The sequence below is a fragment of the Thecamonas trahens genome, assembly GCF_000142905.1.
Source record: "Thecamonas trahens ATCC 50062 unplaced genomic scaffold supercont1.4, whole genome shotgun sequence".
NCBI classification, from domain to species: domain Eukaryota; order Apusomonadida; family Apusomonadidae; genus Thecamonas; species Thecamonas trahens.
In genome coordinates, this window is record NW_013657676.1 from 214806 (window position 1) to 232020 (window position 17215).

The following is a 17215-nucleotide window of genomic DNA, read 5'->3' on the forward strand; positions in this document are numbered from 1 at the left end:
CACACCACACACACACACTACTACACACACACACACACACACACACACACACACACACACACACACACACACACACACACACACACGCTGTATCACCTCTCTCCACCCTCCTCCACCAACCACCTCCCCGCCCCAGCCCCCCTCCCGCCATGCGCGAGTACCGCCTGGTGGTCATGGGCGCCGGTGGCGTCGGCAAGTCGGCACTGACGGTCATGTTCGTGCAGGGCCACTTTGTAGAAGAGGTACGCTCTTTCTTCCTCTACCTCCTCCTCTGCCCTCCCTCCCCCTTCCTCTCCCCACTCACCCATCCCCCCCCTCCCCCCCCCCCCCCCCCCCCCTCCGCTCAGTACGACCCCACTGTGGAGGACTCGCACCGAGCACAACGGGACATCGAAGGCGATGAGTGCGTGCTGGAGATCCTGGACACTGCAGGCACAAAGCAGTTCTCGGCCATGCGCGATCTCTACGTCCGCATGGGCCAGGGCTTTGTTCTGGTCTTCTCTCTCACAGACGCTGCCACCCTCGACGATGTCCGCGACATCCACACCCGTATCCTCAGAGTTAAGGACGCCGACTACGTCCCGGCTGTCATCGTCGGCAACAAGGCTGACCTCGTCGACTCGCGCAAGGTATCCGCAGAGGAGGCAAAGGCCGCCGCCGCAGGCTGTAACTGCTCCTTCATCGAGACGTCGGCAAAGAGTGGTCAGAACGTCAACGAGGTCTTCCACGACCTCGTCCGCCAGATCAACGCCCACGCACCGAAGAACAAGGACAAGAAGAAAAAGTGTGTCATCCTTTGACCTGCTCTTGCTCACACGCTACGCCGGCCTCTCTGGAAGCTTGGGTGGCAGCCCGGTTGGGCTCGCCACCACGCCCAGTGCGGCGCCACTCGGCGTCGGAATCGCCGACGACTGCGGCAGCGGCAGCGGCGGCCCCTCTGAAGGCGACGCTATGCTCAGGCTCTCCATCTCCATCGACGAGTGGCTCCCACCCATAAAGTCATCGGTCTGTGTAAACACCACATCGTTGCTTGGCGAGCCCGCCAGCGAGTGCACCGTCGATGAAGCACTCCCGCGCTGCTCAAGTGTCACAGACGAGCGCTCAAAGTTGCACATCGACAGATCCGACTCGCCGTCAATGAACAGCCCGTCCTCAAAGTCATCGTCGTACTTCTCCATCTCTTCTTTGTCGCGCCGGCTCGTCACAACGAGGTCGTACACCACACCGCCAAGAATCAGCACAATCTCCACCCCCAGCCCGCCCAGAATCAGCGTGTCACGAAGGTGCGCGTTGTACGTCACCGTCCCGCCGAGAAGGACAAGCAGCCCCGCAAGCAGACATCCTACCGCGAGCTTGTTGTGCCACTCCTCCAGGTATGGACGCGCATACGCCACATGCGTCAACGAGAAAATCAGCACAAGCGCCGCCATCGACGCCTTGACAAGCGGCGCCCGGAACGTCACTGTCGCAAGCACAACAAGGAACTTGCGCATCTGGATCCCCAGTGGCTCAAACAGGTAGTACCGCGACGAGAACCGCGCCACAAGGAACCCGTACTTGATCATAAACTGGAACTCCTCGAGTCCCCCCTTCTTTCGCCGGAGGAGCCACGTCACTCCTGCTGGAATGCCCAGGCAGTACAGCGCAATGAACAGCCCGACAAGCCAGATCAGAGACCAATATGCCGAGTTGTAGCAGTTTGACGACGGATTGTCCGTCATCACCCACACCCCGTCCGCCGTCTTGTGGCAGTCGAGATACCGGAGCGTCATGTGGCAGAGCGGCATGTAGCAGAAAATGAGCAGCTGCCAGTACGCCCGCCCGCACGCTGCACGCATCCCGCTACTCTTGGTCACAGACTCGGTCAGCAGTCGTCCCAGCCGCCGCTGGAACCGCATCGAGCACGACTGGTCACTCGCAAACATCGTCGGGTCGCACCACGCCGGCTTGGCCGCGCGGATCTGGTCGCCAAACTTCTCCACAAACCAGATGTACACCAGCGACCACAAATAGATGATGAAGAACGGCACTACAACAAGAATCGGAAGCGCCATCGTCAGTCCCCACTTGAGCAGCCAGATGTTGCCCACACTCACCGTGCACTCGGGCGACGTCAGGTCCATGTTGAGGTTGACAAACGTGAGCGCATTGAAAAAGTGCTGTGCCCACACCGGCCATCCGAGCTCGAGATCACCATACACCGCCAGAATCTGGAGCGTGTTGAACCCAATCATGAACGCAGCCAGGCCGTAGAACTTGTTGTTGCGCGTGTTGAGCCACACCAGCAGACAGCAAAAGACAAACAGCGCCACAAAAAACATCGTCACCAGAATGTACGTCGTCGTCGGTCGGCACTTGTAGCACCGCGCAGAGATCTTGTAAAAGCCCCTTTCGCAGTCGGCACACATCCGTCCCGTGTATCCCGCCCGGCACTTGCCATCGCCGAGGCATGCGTTGGCATCTTCGTCACACCGCAGGAACACCGTCGGATCTTGCGACGGGAAGAACCCAGGCCGCGATCGCGGGAGCGACACTCCGCCGTCGCACACCCCGCCTCCCGGACACGGCAGGCATGACACCCCGCGCGACAGCGCATAGTATCCCGCCTGGCACGTGCAATTGAGCACAGAGCTCACCCCAACCGCGCCATGTGTCTCCGAAAACCGCGGACAGCCGCTGCACTCGGCTTCGTTCACAGACTCGGTGTACGAGTTGACCGGACAGATCTCACACGGCCCGGTCTCTTCCACCGCGTACTGGCCCGCGGGACACTTGGACGCCACAAAAATGACCCATGGCGACTCGGGCAGTGCCTCGCCTGCAACAGACACAGAGATTGTGTACACCCCGCCCTTCCACGGCGCAAACGTCGCGTCGTACCTCCCACGCCCGCTTGACACCAGGCTCACAGCACGCACATCGTCGCCGGCCTTGCTCAGCGCCGTCACGTCGTCGTTGGTCGACTGCGCCACGTTGCCAAACTGGTCGCGCGCAGTCACCACAAACGTCGTCGCGACATCGAGCTCAGCCGTGAGCAGTCCGGGCCCGCTCGCCAGCGACATCGATCCGCGCGTTGGGCCGGGAATCACCTCCACAGCCACCTCGCTCGAAATCGCCGCACCGTTCAGTCGCACCTCGTGTCCATACACGCCCGTCACAGTCGGCACCTGTACGCTCACGGCGTACGTCCCATTGCCCACCGCCGTGCTCGACTCGAGCACCGGCGAGTAGATCGCCGTGCCTTCCACACGCACAACATCCACACGGTTGTCCAGTGCCGTCGCCACACTCGTCGCATCCCGCATCGCTTGCACCGTAAACATCCATGAGCTGCCTGCTGCAACACGCACAGGCGCCGTGTACGACACAAGCGATGCTGCTGCGTCGGCGTCCGAGCACAGCACGTCCGTGTCGCCGCTCCAGCTTCGGTCCGCCTGACACGTCCGCACCGTCGTCCCGTACGGTGTGTAGCCGCTGTTGCACGAGATCGTACACTCGGACAAGAACGCCGCCCCGTTGCACGTCAGTCGCCCGTTCTGCGGAGGCGTCTGTGTCGACGACAACGATGTACAGTCGAGACGCGAGCACGTCTGCGATCCCACGCCCGACCACGTCCCGTCCGTCTGGCACACACGCTGTGCCGAGCCCACAAGCACAAACCCGGATATGCACGAGAACGTCGCCACATCGCCCGTCGTCCCTGTCGTCCGTGACACGTTGCCGTTGACCGGTGCACTCAGCACTAGCAGACACGCGTTGCCAACGCACACCGGCGCCGCCGCTGACCATGTCGAGTTGCTCAGACACGCCGTCGTTGCCGGCCCGACTCGCGTGAACCCGGCATTGCAGCTGTAGCTCGCCACATCTCCCGTCACCCCGGTCGTCAGTGAGACCGCGCCGTGGTTCGGCGCCACAAGGCCGGGCGTGCACGACAGCGCATTGCACACCGGATCCGATCCGGTCCAGCTTCCGTCGGCCTGACACGTCCGCGTGCTCGAGCCCGACAGACTGTACCCCACATTGCAGGCGTAGCTCTGCGACTCGCCTGTCGATCCAATCGTCCCGCTCACCGTGCCAAACGCCGGTGCGCTCAGTGCCGGTGTGCAGCTTCCGCCAACACACGCCTGGTCGAGCGGCGCCGACCAGCTCCCGTTGTTGAAGCACGTGATCGACGACATCCCGCTGAGCGTGAATCCGGGCGAGCACGAGAACGACACAACCGTGCCTGACACATTGGCGGCCGTTGAGATCGCCCCATTTGCAGGCGCGCTCACCGCAGGACACGTCACTGGCGTCACACATGCCGGCGGGCCAAGCAGCCCAGGTGCGCACGTCACGCAGTTTGCTGCGTCGCCGGAACACGTGGCACATGCCGGTGCACAGCTCGCGCACGACCACGACAGATCGCTCCATGCCTGCGACGACTGGCACGTCCGCGACGCTGGCCCGACCAGAAAGTACCCGTCGTTACACGATGCGCTCCCGCACACGTCGTCCACCTTGCGGTCGCACGGTGCACCAGACAGCGCCCCGTTGACTGGCGCAGACAGCGCGGGACACCACGGATCGACCTTGGACACACACTCATCGCCGATTGTGTACCCGCCCACACACGTGTTGCAGTTGGTCGGCTGCCCCGCCTCGCACGTCGCGCAGTTGCCCGAGCACTGTGTGCAAATCGGCATCGAGCCCGACCAGCTCCCATCGCTCTGGCACGTCCGGCTAGTTGAGCCCACAAGCGTGAACCCACCGTTGCACGAGAACGCCGCACTTCCACCCACCGTCCGCACCAGCGAGTCAAGCGTCCCGTCCACCGGTGCCGCCTGGCTCGGACAAAAGTCCGGAATCGCATCGCACGACTGGTCGTTCGTCCCGGTCCACGCCTGGCTCACCGAGCACGTCCGCGACGCCGTCCCGCTCAGCGAATAGCCCGAGTTGCAGCCAAACGTCACCACATCACTCGTGCTCCCGGTGTATCCGGGCGTCGCATAGCCGTTGGCAATCGGCGCAAGCACCGGGCACGGCAGCGGTTGGCATGTCGGCGCTGTCGAGCTCCACACCTGGTTCACCTGACACGTCCGCGACACCACCCCCGACAGCGAGTATCCCGAGTTGCACGAGTACGTCGCCACGTCCTCGACCTTGCCACCCGTCGTGATCGAGACTCCGCCGTTGGTCGGCACCGTCAGCGTCGGGCACGGCAGCGGATTGCACACCTGGTTGGCGAGGCCAGACCAGCTTCCGCTCGTCTGGCACGTCCGGCTTGCGTCGCCCGTCAGCGAGAACCCGGCCTCACAGGAAAACGTTGACGTCTGTCCGGTCACGCCCGTCGTCGATGACACAGACCCTCGCGACGGCGGCGAGAGCGTCGGCGAGCACGCCGCCGGTACACACGACGGGTCCGATCCAGTCCACGCCTGGTTCGCCTGGCACGTCCGCGACGGCGAGCCTGAGAGTGTATAGCCCTGGTTGCACGAGTACGTGCAAGTGTCGTCGGTGCTGCCTGTGGTGCACGAGACTGCGCCGTTGGTGGGATGCGTCAGATCAGGCGAGCACGCGCCGGCCGCGCACACCTGGTCGTTGAGGTTTGACCACGCGCCAGTCGACTGGCACGTCCGTGTGGACGAGCCCGAGAGGGTAAAGCCCGAGTTGCACGAGAACGTGATCATGTCGCCGGTGTTGCCCGTCGCTGAGGAGACGGCTCCGTTGGCGGGTGAGGACTGTGGCGGCGAGCACGGGTTCGGGTTGCACACTTGATCGTTCGAGTTGGACCAGGTGCCGTCGGTGAGGCACGTCCGCGACGGCGATCCGACGAGCGTGTAGCCTGCGTTGCAAGAAAAGGTCGACGTGTCGCCAGTGCTGCCGATCGTAGATGAGACGATGCCGTTGGTCGGCGCGACCAGGCTTGGCGAACACGGATTCGGGGTGCAGACCTGGCCAGGAGAGTTGGACCATGTGCCGGAGCTGAGGCATGTCCGCGACGACGAACCGCCGGTGAGGGTAAAGCCGGGGTTGCACACAGCAGTACTGGTGTCGAGGCGGTAGCCAGAGGCTGATGGCGACCAGACACCGTTAGAGAAGGAGGCAAGCGTCGGGCAGCGGATGTAGTAGTACCAGTTGAAGGAGAAGCCCTGGCCGATGGTGCGGCCATCTGTGACAAACTTGACGTGGGCAGCGGAGGACGATGTGAGATAGGGCGACCCTGTTGGGATGGTGGTGCCAGCATGCTGTCTCAGGAGCGGCCCGTAGTCATCGACAGCGTCATAGATCCATACAAAGTCGTAGCCAGCCTCGGTGTTGAACGAGGTAAAGTCGAGGACTATGAGGCCAGCGGCAGCAAAGTTGAACGTCCACGAGCAACTCTGTAGATTGGTGTAAGCATTGTTGACAAAGGGGGCGACGGTGCCGGCCACGCCGGACGAGACCACCACTGCACCGTCACATGACGAGCATGTGGGGAAGGGCGAGGAGACCGTGAAGCCGGTGCTCTGGTAGAGATGGCTGTTGGCGGCGTCGAAAAAGTACGAAGTGGTGAGGGCGGTGGAGAAGGGCGAGGACAGGATGGCATCGGGCACAAAGCCGTAGTTGTGAGCAAGTGGATAACCTGAGGTGAGACCGGTCACCTCGTGGAACTCGTACATGAGCGAGCCTTTGTACACATAGATCAGGTCGCCCGACCAGCGCTCGATGGCGTCGATGTAGTTGGGCAGCTCCGAGTTGAAGCCAAAGTCGATGGTCTTGGGGTAACCAGCATCGACGCCAACACTGCTCGAGTAGCGCCAGTACTGGGTGCCCTTGAAAAGTAGAACTTGGAGTTCGAGGTGTACGCCACAGCAGCGTCAAGATCGTTGGGAACGCCTGGGAAGCCGGAGCTAATGCTTTGCGGCATCGACAAGGTAATCCGCCGCAGGTCGCCGCGGTACTGCCAGAACTGTGAGCCACGAAAGATGAACTGTGTGTTCTCCACTGTCGACGTCGGGTTGCCCTTGAGTGCTGCATCATAAGGATACGGAATGCCGCAAAGGTACAGTGGTTCGCCAGTAGGCGCGTCGGCTGCCAATACGCTGACATTGCCGAGTGCGACCATGAGCGCGGCGATTGCACATGCCACATGCACGAGCCAAGACATGATCAATGGGTAACGCACCTCAGGATAGACACTGAGTAAGCTAGATCTCCTTCAATTAGCAGCACACACTTCCAGCTGCTTGCGTTAGGTCAAGTCGACGGGGTGCGTGAGTCGCTGGAGTGCTTGGAGGGAGGTGGTGGCGGGGGAGGTGAATATTGGACAGACAGATTTTTTTCCCGTCGTGGCACCACCACCACGGCTCCACCACCCCCACCACCACCAACGAGGCGCGAAAAAGGTACTTCGGCCCAGCAACAGCTCGATGCTCCACGTCGTTCTTGGACAGCAAGAACTGGGCTCGCTCCACTCTCTGCGCCTCTCCATCACACCCAGCCCCATGCCTACCGCGCGGAGGGGCATCCAATTTGACAGCGTGGAATCTCTGCCGAACGTTGGTTGTGCGGCACAGAATTGGCTCTTGGCATTGACGACAGGGCAGGGAGCATGTCGAGGTTGTGATGGAGGATTTGGCGGGGATGCAGATAATGGCGGAGGGGAACAGAGGAGGCACAGAGGAGGGAGAGGGAAGGGGGAGGGAGAAGGGGGATGGCAGGGAGTGGGTTCGGATCTGTTGTTGGCCATGGAAATCGGTTTGAGATTGTTCACTTTTGGTTGGAGGGCAGCAACGGGATGGATACACGGCCGTAGCATGTAATAGATGGCCTTATCAGAGTAGTTAAGGAGTCTATTGCGTAGCACTCGTGCCATGCAAGCTCTGTATGTAGCACTGTCTGGAGGGAGAGGGGAGGAAGTGATGCACAAGTTGCATCAGATGGCTGTCCGCTACGAAAAAACATGATCACCCAAATGCCTCTTTGCCACTCGACCACCATGGCACACCTGCAGGTATCGTCTGCATCACATCCCAGGTAAATATGAATGAGTCCTCCTTCAGCAGCAGCTGAAGGTAGTGGGGGAAGTCAACAAGCCGCTTCTCCTTGCACTGATGCTCGGTTGCGATGGACGGATCGAGCCAGGAGTCAATGACGCCTGGAGCCGTACGTATGCAAGCAGACCATTCGCGCGGCTGTGATGACGCTCGCTCCCAGCTTGAAACCTCGCATCCATCGATGCCGAATAGACAGTGCAAGGTACAGCATCACTAACAGGCCTGAAGCTAGCCACAAAGACATACCATCGCTGCGTGTGATCTCCGCCACCTTGCACATCGCGCCCTTTTCTACCGACCGACGGTTAGCGGACTGTTGTTTGCGATGCCACGTTCCATCGCTCACACACGCGCCCTCCCCCCCCCATCACCTCACCCTACCCTTTGTCAGGCACATGGCGTACCAGTGGCCGTCTGACTCGGGCTCGGACAGTGAGTCAAGTTACGACGACTCGTCGGCACCCGAGGCGCTGGAGACGGAGGAGCTGACGGCGGAGCAGGCGGCGCAGCTGGCGTTGGCGGCGGCGGTGTCGGAGGGCCAGACCGGGAAGGCACTGGCGGATGCGGTGGAAGCGGTGCCGCAGCCGCCGGGCGTCAACTATGCGATTCTTCTTCCGCCGCTGCCCGAGGCCGACGAGTTGTATGCGAGAGGTCACGCGGTGATGGCGACGCCGCTGGGAGCGGCTGCGCGTGAGGCTGCGCTCGAGACGCTCGCAGCCCTGCTGGCGGCCGGCGCCGACGATCTGGCGGTCGATGGCGTGCGCCCGGCGCTTGTGTGGGCAGCGTGGGCCCGATCCAAGCCCACTGTGGAAGCTCTGCTTGCGGCTGCTGGCGATCGGTACCCGCGCGAGGTGCTGGGCGAGGCTGCGTGCGCGGCGGTGCGTGTGGCGGCGACCGAGGTGCTCGCGTTGCTTGCACAGCGGCTGGCGGCGACGGCCGGCCCGGCACTGGTGCCGTCCAAGGCGTGCGGGATGTGCGACAGGGCAGCAGCTGATGTTGTTGTCTTTGCGCTTCGCCGCGGTCAGATCGAGGCTGCGCGCCAGGTGGTTGCTGCTGCGGCGCGGGCAGGACATGGAGCGGCGGCGACGTCGCTCTACGAGCTGGCGCTCATGGTGCCTGGCGGGTCCAAGGTGGCGGCATCTGTGGTGACCAAGCTCTTTCTCTCGTACGGGGTGTATGCGGCGGGAGTATGCACGCGTGTGCAGGGCGACTCGCCGCTCAATATTGCCTTTCTTGCCAACGACGCGGCGCTGCTGACGGCGCTGCTCGACGCCGGCGCTGCGCCCGCCATTGGGCTTGCGCTCCTCCCGTCCGACTTTCGGACGGCCGAGCAGCGCGACGAGGTCATGGCGCTCATCGAGAGCACGCCGCCCTCAACGCGCCAGGCGGTGCTTGGCGACCGGCTCGAATACTCTGAGTTTATGGTGGCTGCGGGCAACATGTGCCAGGCGGCGGTCAACGCGCAGGCGATCGGCTGGCGGCCCGAGACGCACTGCGCGTTTCCGCGGGCTGTCCGCGAGGCCATTGCCACCGTGCTTGTTCTTGCGCGGGCGACCAAGGGTGCGGGCGGGCGGTTCGTGTACGTGTACAAGGACGCCGGCTTTGCGCAGCTCCCAACCGAGCTGCTGTTCACCATCTTTAACTTTGTGGCGCACGAGTGGCCGCAGGGCTAGTTAGGCGACACCTACGAGTCGTCGTCGCTCGAGCCTGAGTCTGAGCCCGAGTCCGAGCCCGAGTAGGCCGAGGCGTGGCCGTTTTCGCTCGCGAGCATGGCGTTCCAGGCGTCGTCTGGGTGATCAAGCTCTGTTACGTGTGGCACAATGAACCATGTGGGAAGCTTGTCGCTCGCTGGGGCGAGGGTAGCAGCGGCCCTGAAGGCGAGCGGGTCGTCGATGACAATGTACGGCTTGCCCGTGGCCGGATCGACGCCGGGCGGCGGCGGCGGACCGACCGACGAGGCGGCGGCGTGGACGCGGACCGAGAGCTTGCGACGGAGCGGCGACGCCGGGTCGAGGACCTTGGTGGCAAAGGCGAGGAGCGAGGAGCGGGTAATGGCGGCGAGATGAGCGACTTCGACGTGCGGACGGTCAAAGAGATACTCGAGCGAGGAGAGCTCGCCCCAGACGCGGGCGCCTGCAGCGACGAGCGAAGTCTTCTTCTTGAGAGTGAGGGCGGCGAGCGAAGCGAGATTTGTCTCGAGCTCGTCTTGCGTCAGGTTGGGCAGGACGTTGCCAAGAAAGTCAGCAAGGAAGGCCTCGATGGCGGCGTCGACCTCGGGCGCCGAGGCGGCAGAGCCCTGAACCGAGAAGCGGAGGCGCGAGACGCGGCCGGCGCCCGAGACACCGACGCTCACGGTGTAGCCAAGCTGCTGTTCTGTCCGCAGCTTGGTGAAGAACCGCTCGTCGAGGAGCTGGACAAGGAGGTCGACAAATGCGTTGGCCTCTTGCGATTGAACGCTGACCTCATAGACGTTCATGACCGCTGACTGGATGTTGACCGGGTCGGGCGACAGCCGCTCGAGGACCCAGGGGCCCGCCGGGCCTGCAGCGAGAAGCGGCGAGCGGAAGGCTGGGAAGCACGAGCGCGGCAGCGGGACAAAGTTGTCGAGAAGGCTCGCGATGCGGGCCGACTCGGTCCGGGCCCGCGAGGCGGTAAAGTTGCCGTGGACGTAGAGAGTGGCGGCAGCCGACGAGGTGCGGACGCTGGTGACAAAGGCGGCAAACGAGTCGTAGGTCAGCGAAGCAAGGGCGCGCCGGTACTCGGTAATCTCCCACTTGAAGCTCGAAATGGCAATGTCGTGAAGGTTGCGGGCGAGCGGGAGTGGCTCGCCTAGGCCGGCGTTGGCCAGCGAGCGGCCGATGATTTCGCGGAACATGACGAAGCGGCCCTTGGAGAGCTCCTCGTTCGCAATGGCCTCGACGAGGACCGAGAGCAGGTCAAAGAGCTTGTGCGAGTAGCCCGAGACGCTGACGGCGATGCCCTCGGTGACGTGCGATAGCGAGAAGGAGAGGCCGGCCACGGATGCCGGGTACACAATGCTGATGAGCGCGTCGGCAAGGAGCGCCATCCACAGCCGCATACACACGGCGGCGTGCGGCGAAATGGTGGCGAGAGGGAGGCGAAGGCGGAGCTTGATGAGGCCCTTGGGAACACGGAACTCGGTATCGGTCTTGTGCCACACCTCCCATCCGGTGCGCCACACAAGGAGGCTCGGCGGCGCGGTGTCGAGGACCTCGCCAGACTCTGCGGCAGCGAGGATGGGCGGGAGCGGGTCGGCGGGAGTGGGGAGTGGGCGAGCGGGAGGAGGGAGCGGCGGCGGCGACGCCTCGGGCTCGCACAGTGCAAAGTCCGTGGCAATAAACGCGTTCGGCTGAGGGAGGGCGAGGTCCCACGAGGCTGCGGCATCGACGGCCGAGGCCGAGGCCCACGAGGCGACAACGTCGGGCGCGGCGGTGGGGAGCGAGATGGCGGCGTAGTCGACGTCGTACCACGGCTCGTGAGAGGCGAGCGGGGCGGCAAAGACAGCCGGCCAGGCAGCGGAGGCGTTGGGGCCGTAGGCGGCCGGCAAGTCCTTGGCCTTGCAGAGAATGATCGAGTTTTCGGGAATGAGGGCGTCGAGGAGAGTGGCGAGGCCGTCCGGGTCAAACGCCGGTGCGTACTCGTAGGGGCCAGAGATAACGGCGTCGATGGGGAGCTCGTGCATGGCCTCGGCAAGCGAGCGGACCCACTTGACGGCACGGACTTCGGACTTGTGGGCAAACTGAGTGGCGTCAAGCGAGACCTTTTCGTCCCAGATCCAGGACGGGAGCGGATGGGCGTGGCGGAGGAGGGCAAGGTAGGCGTAGAGGGCGGCGACGACGTCAAAGACGTGAGCAAAGCCGAGCGAGGTCAGCTCCATCTCGACCGAGAAGAAGCAAAAGTCTGCCGTCTCGGTGTCGACGCCAGCGGAGAGCGACTTGAGCCAGCCGCGGGCAGAAAGGGCGGCGTAGATCGAGCCCTCGCCCTCGTGGCCGACGAGGTGGCCGATGAGCTCATGCGGCTTGGTGTCGTTGAGGCCGCGGACGGACGGCCACTGCCAAATGACTTCGAGCGTGTACATCGACTTGAGCGTGGCGACGGAGAGCAGCAGCGGGCGCTGGTGCTGAGGCGCGTCCGGGGCGAGGAGGGCCGGGTCGAAGCGCGGTGGCGGAGTGTGCATGTTAGGGACGTCGGCAAAGGAGGCGGCAATGGCGTCGACAAGAACCGGCAGCGGCTCAGCGCCGTAGACGACGAGGCGCATGAGGTTGGCCGAGTACCACTTGGCGTGAAAAGCCATGAGCTCGGCGCGAACGTCAACGCCTGTGGCGGCCGGCACCTCCTCGAGTGAGACGACGTTGCCGCAGTCAAAGGCCGAGTACGGGTGGGTCGAACCGGTGCAGGCCTTGACGACTTGGACGGCACGGATGTCGTCGTCGACGTACTCCTCGTTGAACTCTTCGTCGATGGCGTGGAGCTCGCGGGCGGTGGCCGAGGCCGAGAACTTGGGCGCGACAAAGAACTGGGCAAAGACGTCGAGGACCTCGATCATGTGGTCGGCGTCGACACCAAAGTAGTACTCGGTATTCTCGCGGGAGGTCGAGGCGTTCTCCTCGCCGGCGCGCGAGGCGACAAGCCCGGCGTAGTACGACTCGTCGGGGTACTTTGCGGTGCCGAGGAACAGCATGTGCTCGCAAAAGTGGGCGAGACCTGGGACGGCCTGGGGGTCAGAAAAGTAGCCCACGTTGACATTCATCGCCGCCGCGCCCATCTTGGTCCCAGGCCGCGAGACAGCGATGACTTGCAGCCCGTTGCTCAGCTCAAACGCAGCATACTCGCCCTTGTCCGCTGGGAATGTCCGCGGAGTGACCAGCGGCGTGGCTCCCGGGATCCGGCTCGCCGGGTGCTCCTCCGGCCCCTTGGCCACGCCCAGCAGCCTTCTCGGGGGCAGTGAGTCTGCCATGTGTGTAGGGTGGTGAGGGGTGTTGCGCGGTGTTTCTTTTTCTTTCCTTCTTTCTCTCTCTCTCTCTCTTTGTGTGTGGTGGTGGTGGTGGTGGTGGTGGTGGTGGTGCGGTGCTCGAGTGTTGGTCAATGTGTGATGGGGCAGTGGCGTCGAGCACCATCCGCAGCCAGTGTACGGAACGACGATAGTCATAGTCATTCGTAGTCAAAAGATTTAGTCATTAGTTAGTCAGTCAAACGTCAATGACTAAGATGGTGATCAAGACGGAGACACCCCTCTCACACGCAGCATGCCCCGTTCTTCGGCCTTGTGGCAGCTTGTCACGCACCAGAACAGAGAGGCTCCTTGCTGCAGGCTCTGCGGCAAGCAGATTAGCCTCAACAGTTTCAAGTCGACCTCAAATATCAAAAGCCACTTCCGAAACGCCCACAGCGAGGTGCTGTCGGCGCTGGACGTTGATGTCCCCACGTCCAGCCAGCAGCTGCAGGCGTACTTCCCCTCGGAAGACCGCTTGAAGGCTGCAAAGCCGCGCGTTGCGGAATACGCGCTCAAGAGCGTGCTGTACAAGCACCGCTCGTTTGCGTCGATCGAAGACCCGTACCTCGCCCACATGTTCGCTGTCGCAGTGGGTTTGAGTGCGACGAGCGTGCGCAAGATTCTACCGTGCGAGAAGCACCTGCGTGAGGGTGTACTCGATCGCGTTTTCCTCAAGTACCGCACCAAGATGCAGGAGCACATTGGGGACGGGCCTATCTCCCTCATCGTCGATGAGTGGACGTCGTCTGGGACGCGCCATACCTTTCTCGGTGTGTGTGCCCAGTTCTACAGTTCGGGAGTGCGCATGACAATCCCCATCGGGTTCAAGGCGCTCACCGCCGATCTCATGAACGCTGTTCGCTCAACGTCTGACGACAGCGCCGAGTACGACACCACATATCTCTCCGCCAACGCCGAGAATCTCGCCAAGGTGGTGAAGCTCTGTGTGACAGAGTTCGGGATTGACTGGGTCCAGGTAGTCGCCTTGTCTAGCGACACAACGGCGCTCATGCCCCGGATGACAAAGCGCTTCCTCGAACTCCCGTGGCATCCATGTCTCTCCCACCGCATTCAGCGCATCGTCGGTGACGTGCTCAAGGCGGTACAGGCTGACAGTGAGCTGGATCCTGCCTTGGTGCAAACAGACTTGGTCTCGAGCCGTGACACGGCCGTACTCGAGATGGGCGGGGTAGGCGAGGACACGGACGACGAGGACGTCGAAAACGAGGATGGGTTCTCGGAGGTGGCATCGTTGTCGTCGTCAGAGTGGCCGACGCTGAGTGATACCGTTGCATCCGATGACTTTGCCTCTGCCCCGCTCGTGGGAAGCACTGACGCAATTTCTAAGCTGCGCCGCCTTGTCTCTTTCATCTCTCGCTCGTCCAAGGCCAAGCGCACGATGCGCCACTTCATCAACAAGAAGAACATCGAGGCTACGCACGCATACAAGTCCGCGCTGAACTCATATGAGATGGATGTCCAGCTTGGTCAAGTAACCGTGGATGACAAACCGTCTCCACCCGTCCTGGTAACATACACGTCGTTGCGGCCGGACGTGAGTACTCGCTGGGGCTCGACGGTGACTATGCTGGAACGGGCGTCGAGGATGAAGGATGCCGTGGATTTTGTTTCGACTGAGATCGCGGGTGCCCCGGCTAAGTTGACCGCGAGCGAGTGGGACGAGGTACATGACGCTGTGGAGGTACTCCTCACGATCAACAACTCGTGCGTCATGTCTCAGACGTCCGATATGTCGTCCTCCCTTTCGCTCCTTACGATGGTGGGGATTGTGGACGATCTGGCAGAGCTCAAGATCAACAACGAGGATATCCCTAGGATCCAACAGCTGTGCGACATCGCCACCCAGGCAGTGTACAAACAGGTTGCGTACTTGTACAAAGAGGATGCGTGCCTCTTTGCTCTCCTTATTGACACGACTGTCACCAAGGACGACCTTATGTATGTCCAGGGAGTTGTCGCCGACGCCAACAACTCGCTTGGTGTGCGCCATCTGGCGACCGCTGCTGAGGTCCACCATGACATGTGGCGTCGCTTGGCAGACGTCCTTGAGCCCAAGCTCCTGGACATTCTATCCACGCTCCCGTCGCATACTGCGGCGTCATCGAGCGGAGCGAGCAACACGCTGCCGCAAGAATCGCGGGACCCCACGTACTTTTCCCCGAGTATGTCTGCTGCCGGTGGGCCATCCAAGGTGGTAATGGCTGAGCCGGCTTCATCGCCACAGGCGCGCTCGCGGATGGCCGCGGAGCGCGAGGCGCGCGCTCGTAACATTGCCAAGCGCGAGAAGAACGCGGGGAAGCGCCTGCGCGCGAAGAGCGTTGATGAGGTTCGCGGCTGCAAGGTGCGAAAGATGACGGTGAACGATACGCCTGCGTCTGTGGCTTCGTTCAGCAACTACAAGCTCGTCGAAGTGTTCTGCAAGGTTCTCACGGCTACGTTGTACAACAGTCGGCTAATCTCTACCTCTTCAAGTTTGTCCGTAGGCGACGTGTTGGCTAAGTTTGAGGACGTGTGCGTCGGTCTCGAGTCTCGCAAGAACTGGAACCGCAAGGCTGACGTACGGCGGATCCAGGTGCTGTGTGCGAGGTTCCGCTTGTGGGGCCAGGGGATCCTTCTTCCATCGGCCTCCGCTGCCAGCGTCGAACGGCTCAACTCGGTGGCGACAGACATGATGACGAGGAAGCGGAACCGCCTCTCGGCTCTGCGCGCCGAGAAGATGATGCTCCTGCGTGCATGGATGCTTTTCGACTTTGAGCTGACGAAGAAACTGTAGTGACGATACGCATCAGCTGTTAGTCATTTAGTCAGTCATTAGAATCAGTTAGTTAGTCACAGTAAGCCGTTCCGTTCACTGTCCGCAGCCGGACCGAGCCTGCGTGCTGATGGCTGAGCGCGACGGAAAGGATGGCGCCGAGCACTAGGAACGAACGAACGAAAGAAGGAATGAACAAACGAAAGAACGACCGACCGAACGAACGAACGAACGAACGATGGCACCCAAAAAAAGGCAACGGCTGGGAAGAAGACGACGGACAGACACGACAAGGACGGAGGACGGGGAGGGGGGGGGGGGGGGGAGGAAGGGAAAGCCGGTCACACTTTACTTCGGCAACCAAATAGGATGACCATTGTGAAGCGGCACGTGTTCTCGACAGAGCACTATGTGCGGTATGCGACAACGACGGGCGGGGCGTCGCTGCTGCAGGAGATCTCGCAGACGCACTGCGTCGGCCTTATCCACCAGCTCTCGTGGCTGGCGGGCTTTGCTGGCGAGCTGTTCAACGAGCTGTTCAAGGAGGCAGCGTCGACGTTTGAGCGGATTCAGGCGCTGCAGACGCGGACGTCTGTGGCGACTGAGCTCTGCTTCCGGTCCAAGGAGATTATGGTGGAGATGTCGACGTCTTCGCTCGTCTCCAACCCGGCGGTGCAGACATCGTGGAAGGAGAACGGGGTGCAGAGCTGGAAGCAGCAGCTGCTCCTGCCGACCTCGCGGCCGCCGTCAATTGTGGCTGCATTTGAGGCGGCGTCGGCGCCGCCGGCGTTCGATCTCCTCGACCCGTTCACCGACGACCAGACGCCGGGTGGGGCCATGAAAAAGTACACCAACCCGGACTTCTTCATCGAGCAGTGGGTCAAGCTGCTGATGGAGCAGCGCGAGAAGGCGATTGCCGAGCGCAAGGCGCGGCGCAAGAACCGCAAGAAGAAGAAGAAGGCCGGCGACAAGGAGGCCAAGGTAGAGGCCAAAAAGGTCAAGGTCAAGGAGTTCAAGAACCTCGACATTGGCGTCAAGGTCAAGGAGAAGCGCGAAAAGGTGCCGTACGACGACCACGTTGCCCGCCCGCAGCTGGTCCTCGACGAGGATGGTCGCGAGCACATGCAGTTTGTCATGCTCCCGCCCGGCGAGTACCGCGAGTTTGCCGTCGCCGAGCAGGTTGCTGTCCAGGAGGTCGAGGTTGTGCTAGAGAATGCACCTACTGGCGCGACCTCGCTCAACGTCGACGGCGCCCTGACCGCCGATGCCACTGCCGAGGAGGCGGAGGCTGCTGCTGCTCTCGCTGCCGAGGGCCACGCCTCGGTCGTCAAGGACGGCGGCGCGTACGTGCCGCCTGCCGGTGGCTCGTCATCGGCTGCCGCCGCGCCGCCGCCACCACCGCCGCCTCCG

General features: G+C 62.5%; 6 protein-coding genes across 6 annotated transcripts in view; 4 read left to right on the forward strand and 2 right to left on the reverse strand.

Annotated features, from left to right (window-relative positions):
• The first annotated feature begins 60 nt into the window (after window positions 1-60).
• AMSG_00961 (Ras family small GTPase RAP-1b) lies at window positions 61-891 on the forward strand. The gene is made up of 2 exons (XM_013906684.1): window positions 61-242; window positions 348-891. Exons 1-2 carry the CDS (start codon window positions 150-152, stop codon window positions 798-800), a joined length of 546 nt encoding a protein of 181 aa, XP_013762138.1. The 5' UTR covers window positions 61-149; the 3' UTR covers window positions 801-891.
• Window positions 892-955: 64 nt separating this feature from the next.
• On the reverse strand, window positions 956-7129 carry AMSG_00962 (uncharacterized protein; the record flags this gene model as incomplete). Its single annotated transcript, XM_013906685.1, has 3 exons — window positions 956-968; window positions 1018-6794; window positions 6833-7129. 3 exons carry the CDS (start codon window positions 7127-7129, stop codon window positions 956-958), a joined length of 6087 nt encoding a protein of 2028 aa, XP_013762139.1.
• A 1284-nt stretch (window positions 7130-8413) lies between these two features.
• On the forward strand, window positions 8414-9855 carry AMSG_00963 (uncharacterized protein; the record flags this gene model as incomplete). The annotated part of the gene is made up of 1 exon (XM_013906686.1): window positions 8414-9855. The coding sequence occupies one exon, from the start codon at window positions 8414-8416 to the stop codon at window positions 9689-9691; it is 1278 nt and encodes a 425-aa protein (XP_013762140.1). The 3' UTR covers window positions 9692-9855.
• Window positions 9616-13104, reverse strand: AMSG_00964 (insulin-degrading enzyme). The gene has a single exon (XM_013906687.1). It carries the CDS (start codon window positions 12994-12996, stop codon window positions 9703-9705), a length of 3294 nt encoding a protein of 1097 aa, XP_013762141.1. The 5' UTR covers window positions 12997-13104; the 3' UTR covers window positions 9616-9702.
• A 134-nt stretch (window positions 13105-13238) lies between these two features.
• AMSG_11633 (uncharacterized protein) lies at window positions 13239-15886 on the forward strand (the record flags this gene model as incomplete). The annotated part of the gene is made up of 2 exons (XM_013906875.1): window positions 13239-13250; window positions 13433-15886. The coding sequence occupies 2 exons, from the start codon at window positions 13239-13241 to the stop codon at window positions 15824-15826; spliced, it is 2406 nt and encodes an 801-aa protein (XP_013762329.1). The 3' UTR covers window positions 15827-15886.
• A 288-nt stretch (window positions 15887-16174) lies between these two features.
• AMSG_00965 (uncharacterized protein) overlaps window positions 16175-17215 on the forward strand; it is a gene marked incomplete at its 5' end in the record, with an annotated part of 1835 nt that continues 794 nt past the window's right edge. Inside the window, one exon of the mRNA XM_013906688.1 lies at window positions 16175-17148. Coding sequence (XP_013762142.1) covers window positions 16175-17148 — 974 coding nt within the window. The remainder of the gene's footprint in view (window positions 17149-17215) is intronic.

Bases quoted from the DNA above. Each gene is read 5' to 3' on its own strand.
- AMSG_00961 (XM_013906684.1), top strand. From the start codon at position 150: ATGCGCGAGTACCGCCTGGTGGTCATGGGCGCCGGTGGCGTCGGCAAG. The intron at 243-347 runs GTACGCTCTTTC...CCCTCCGCTCAG, and splicing joins AGGGCCACTTTGTAGAAGAG to TACGACCCCACTGTGGAGGA.
- AMSG_00964 (XM_013906687.1), bottom strand. From the start codon at position 12,996: ATGGCAGACTCACTGCCCCCGAGAAGGCTGCTGGGCGTGGCCAAGGGG.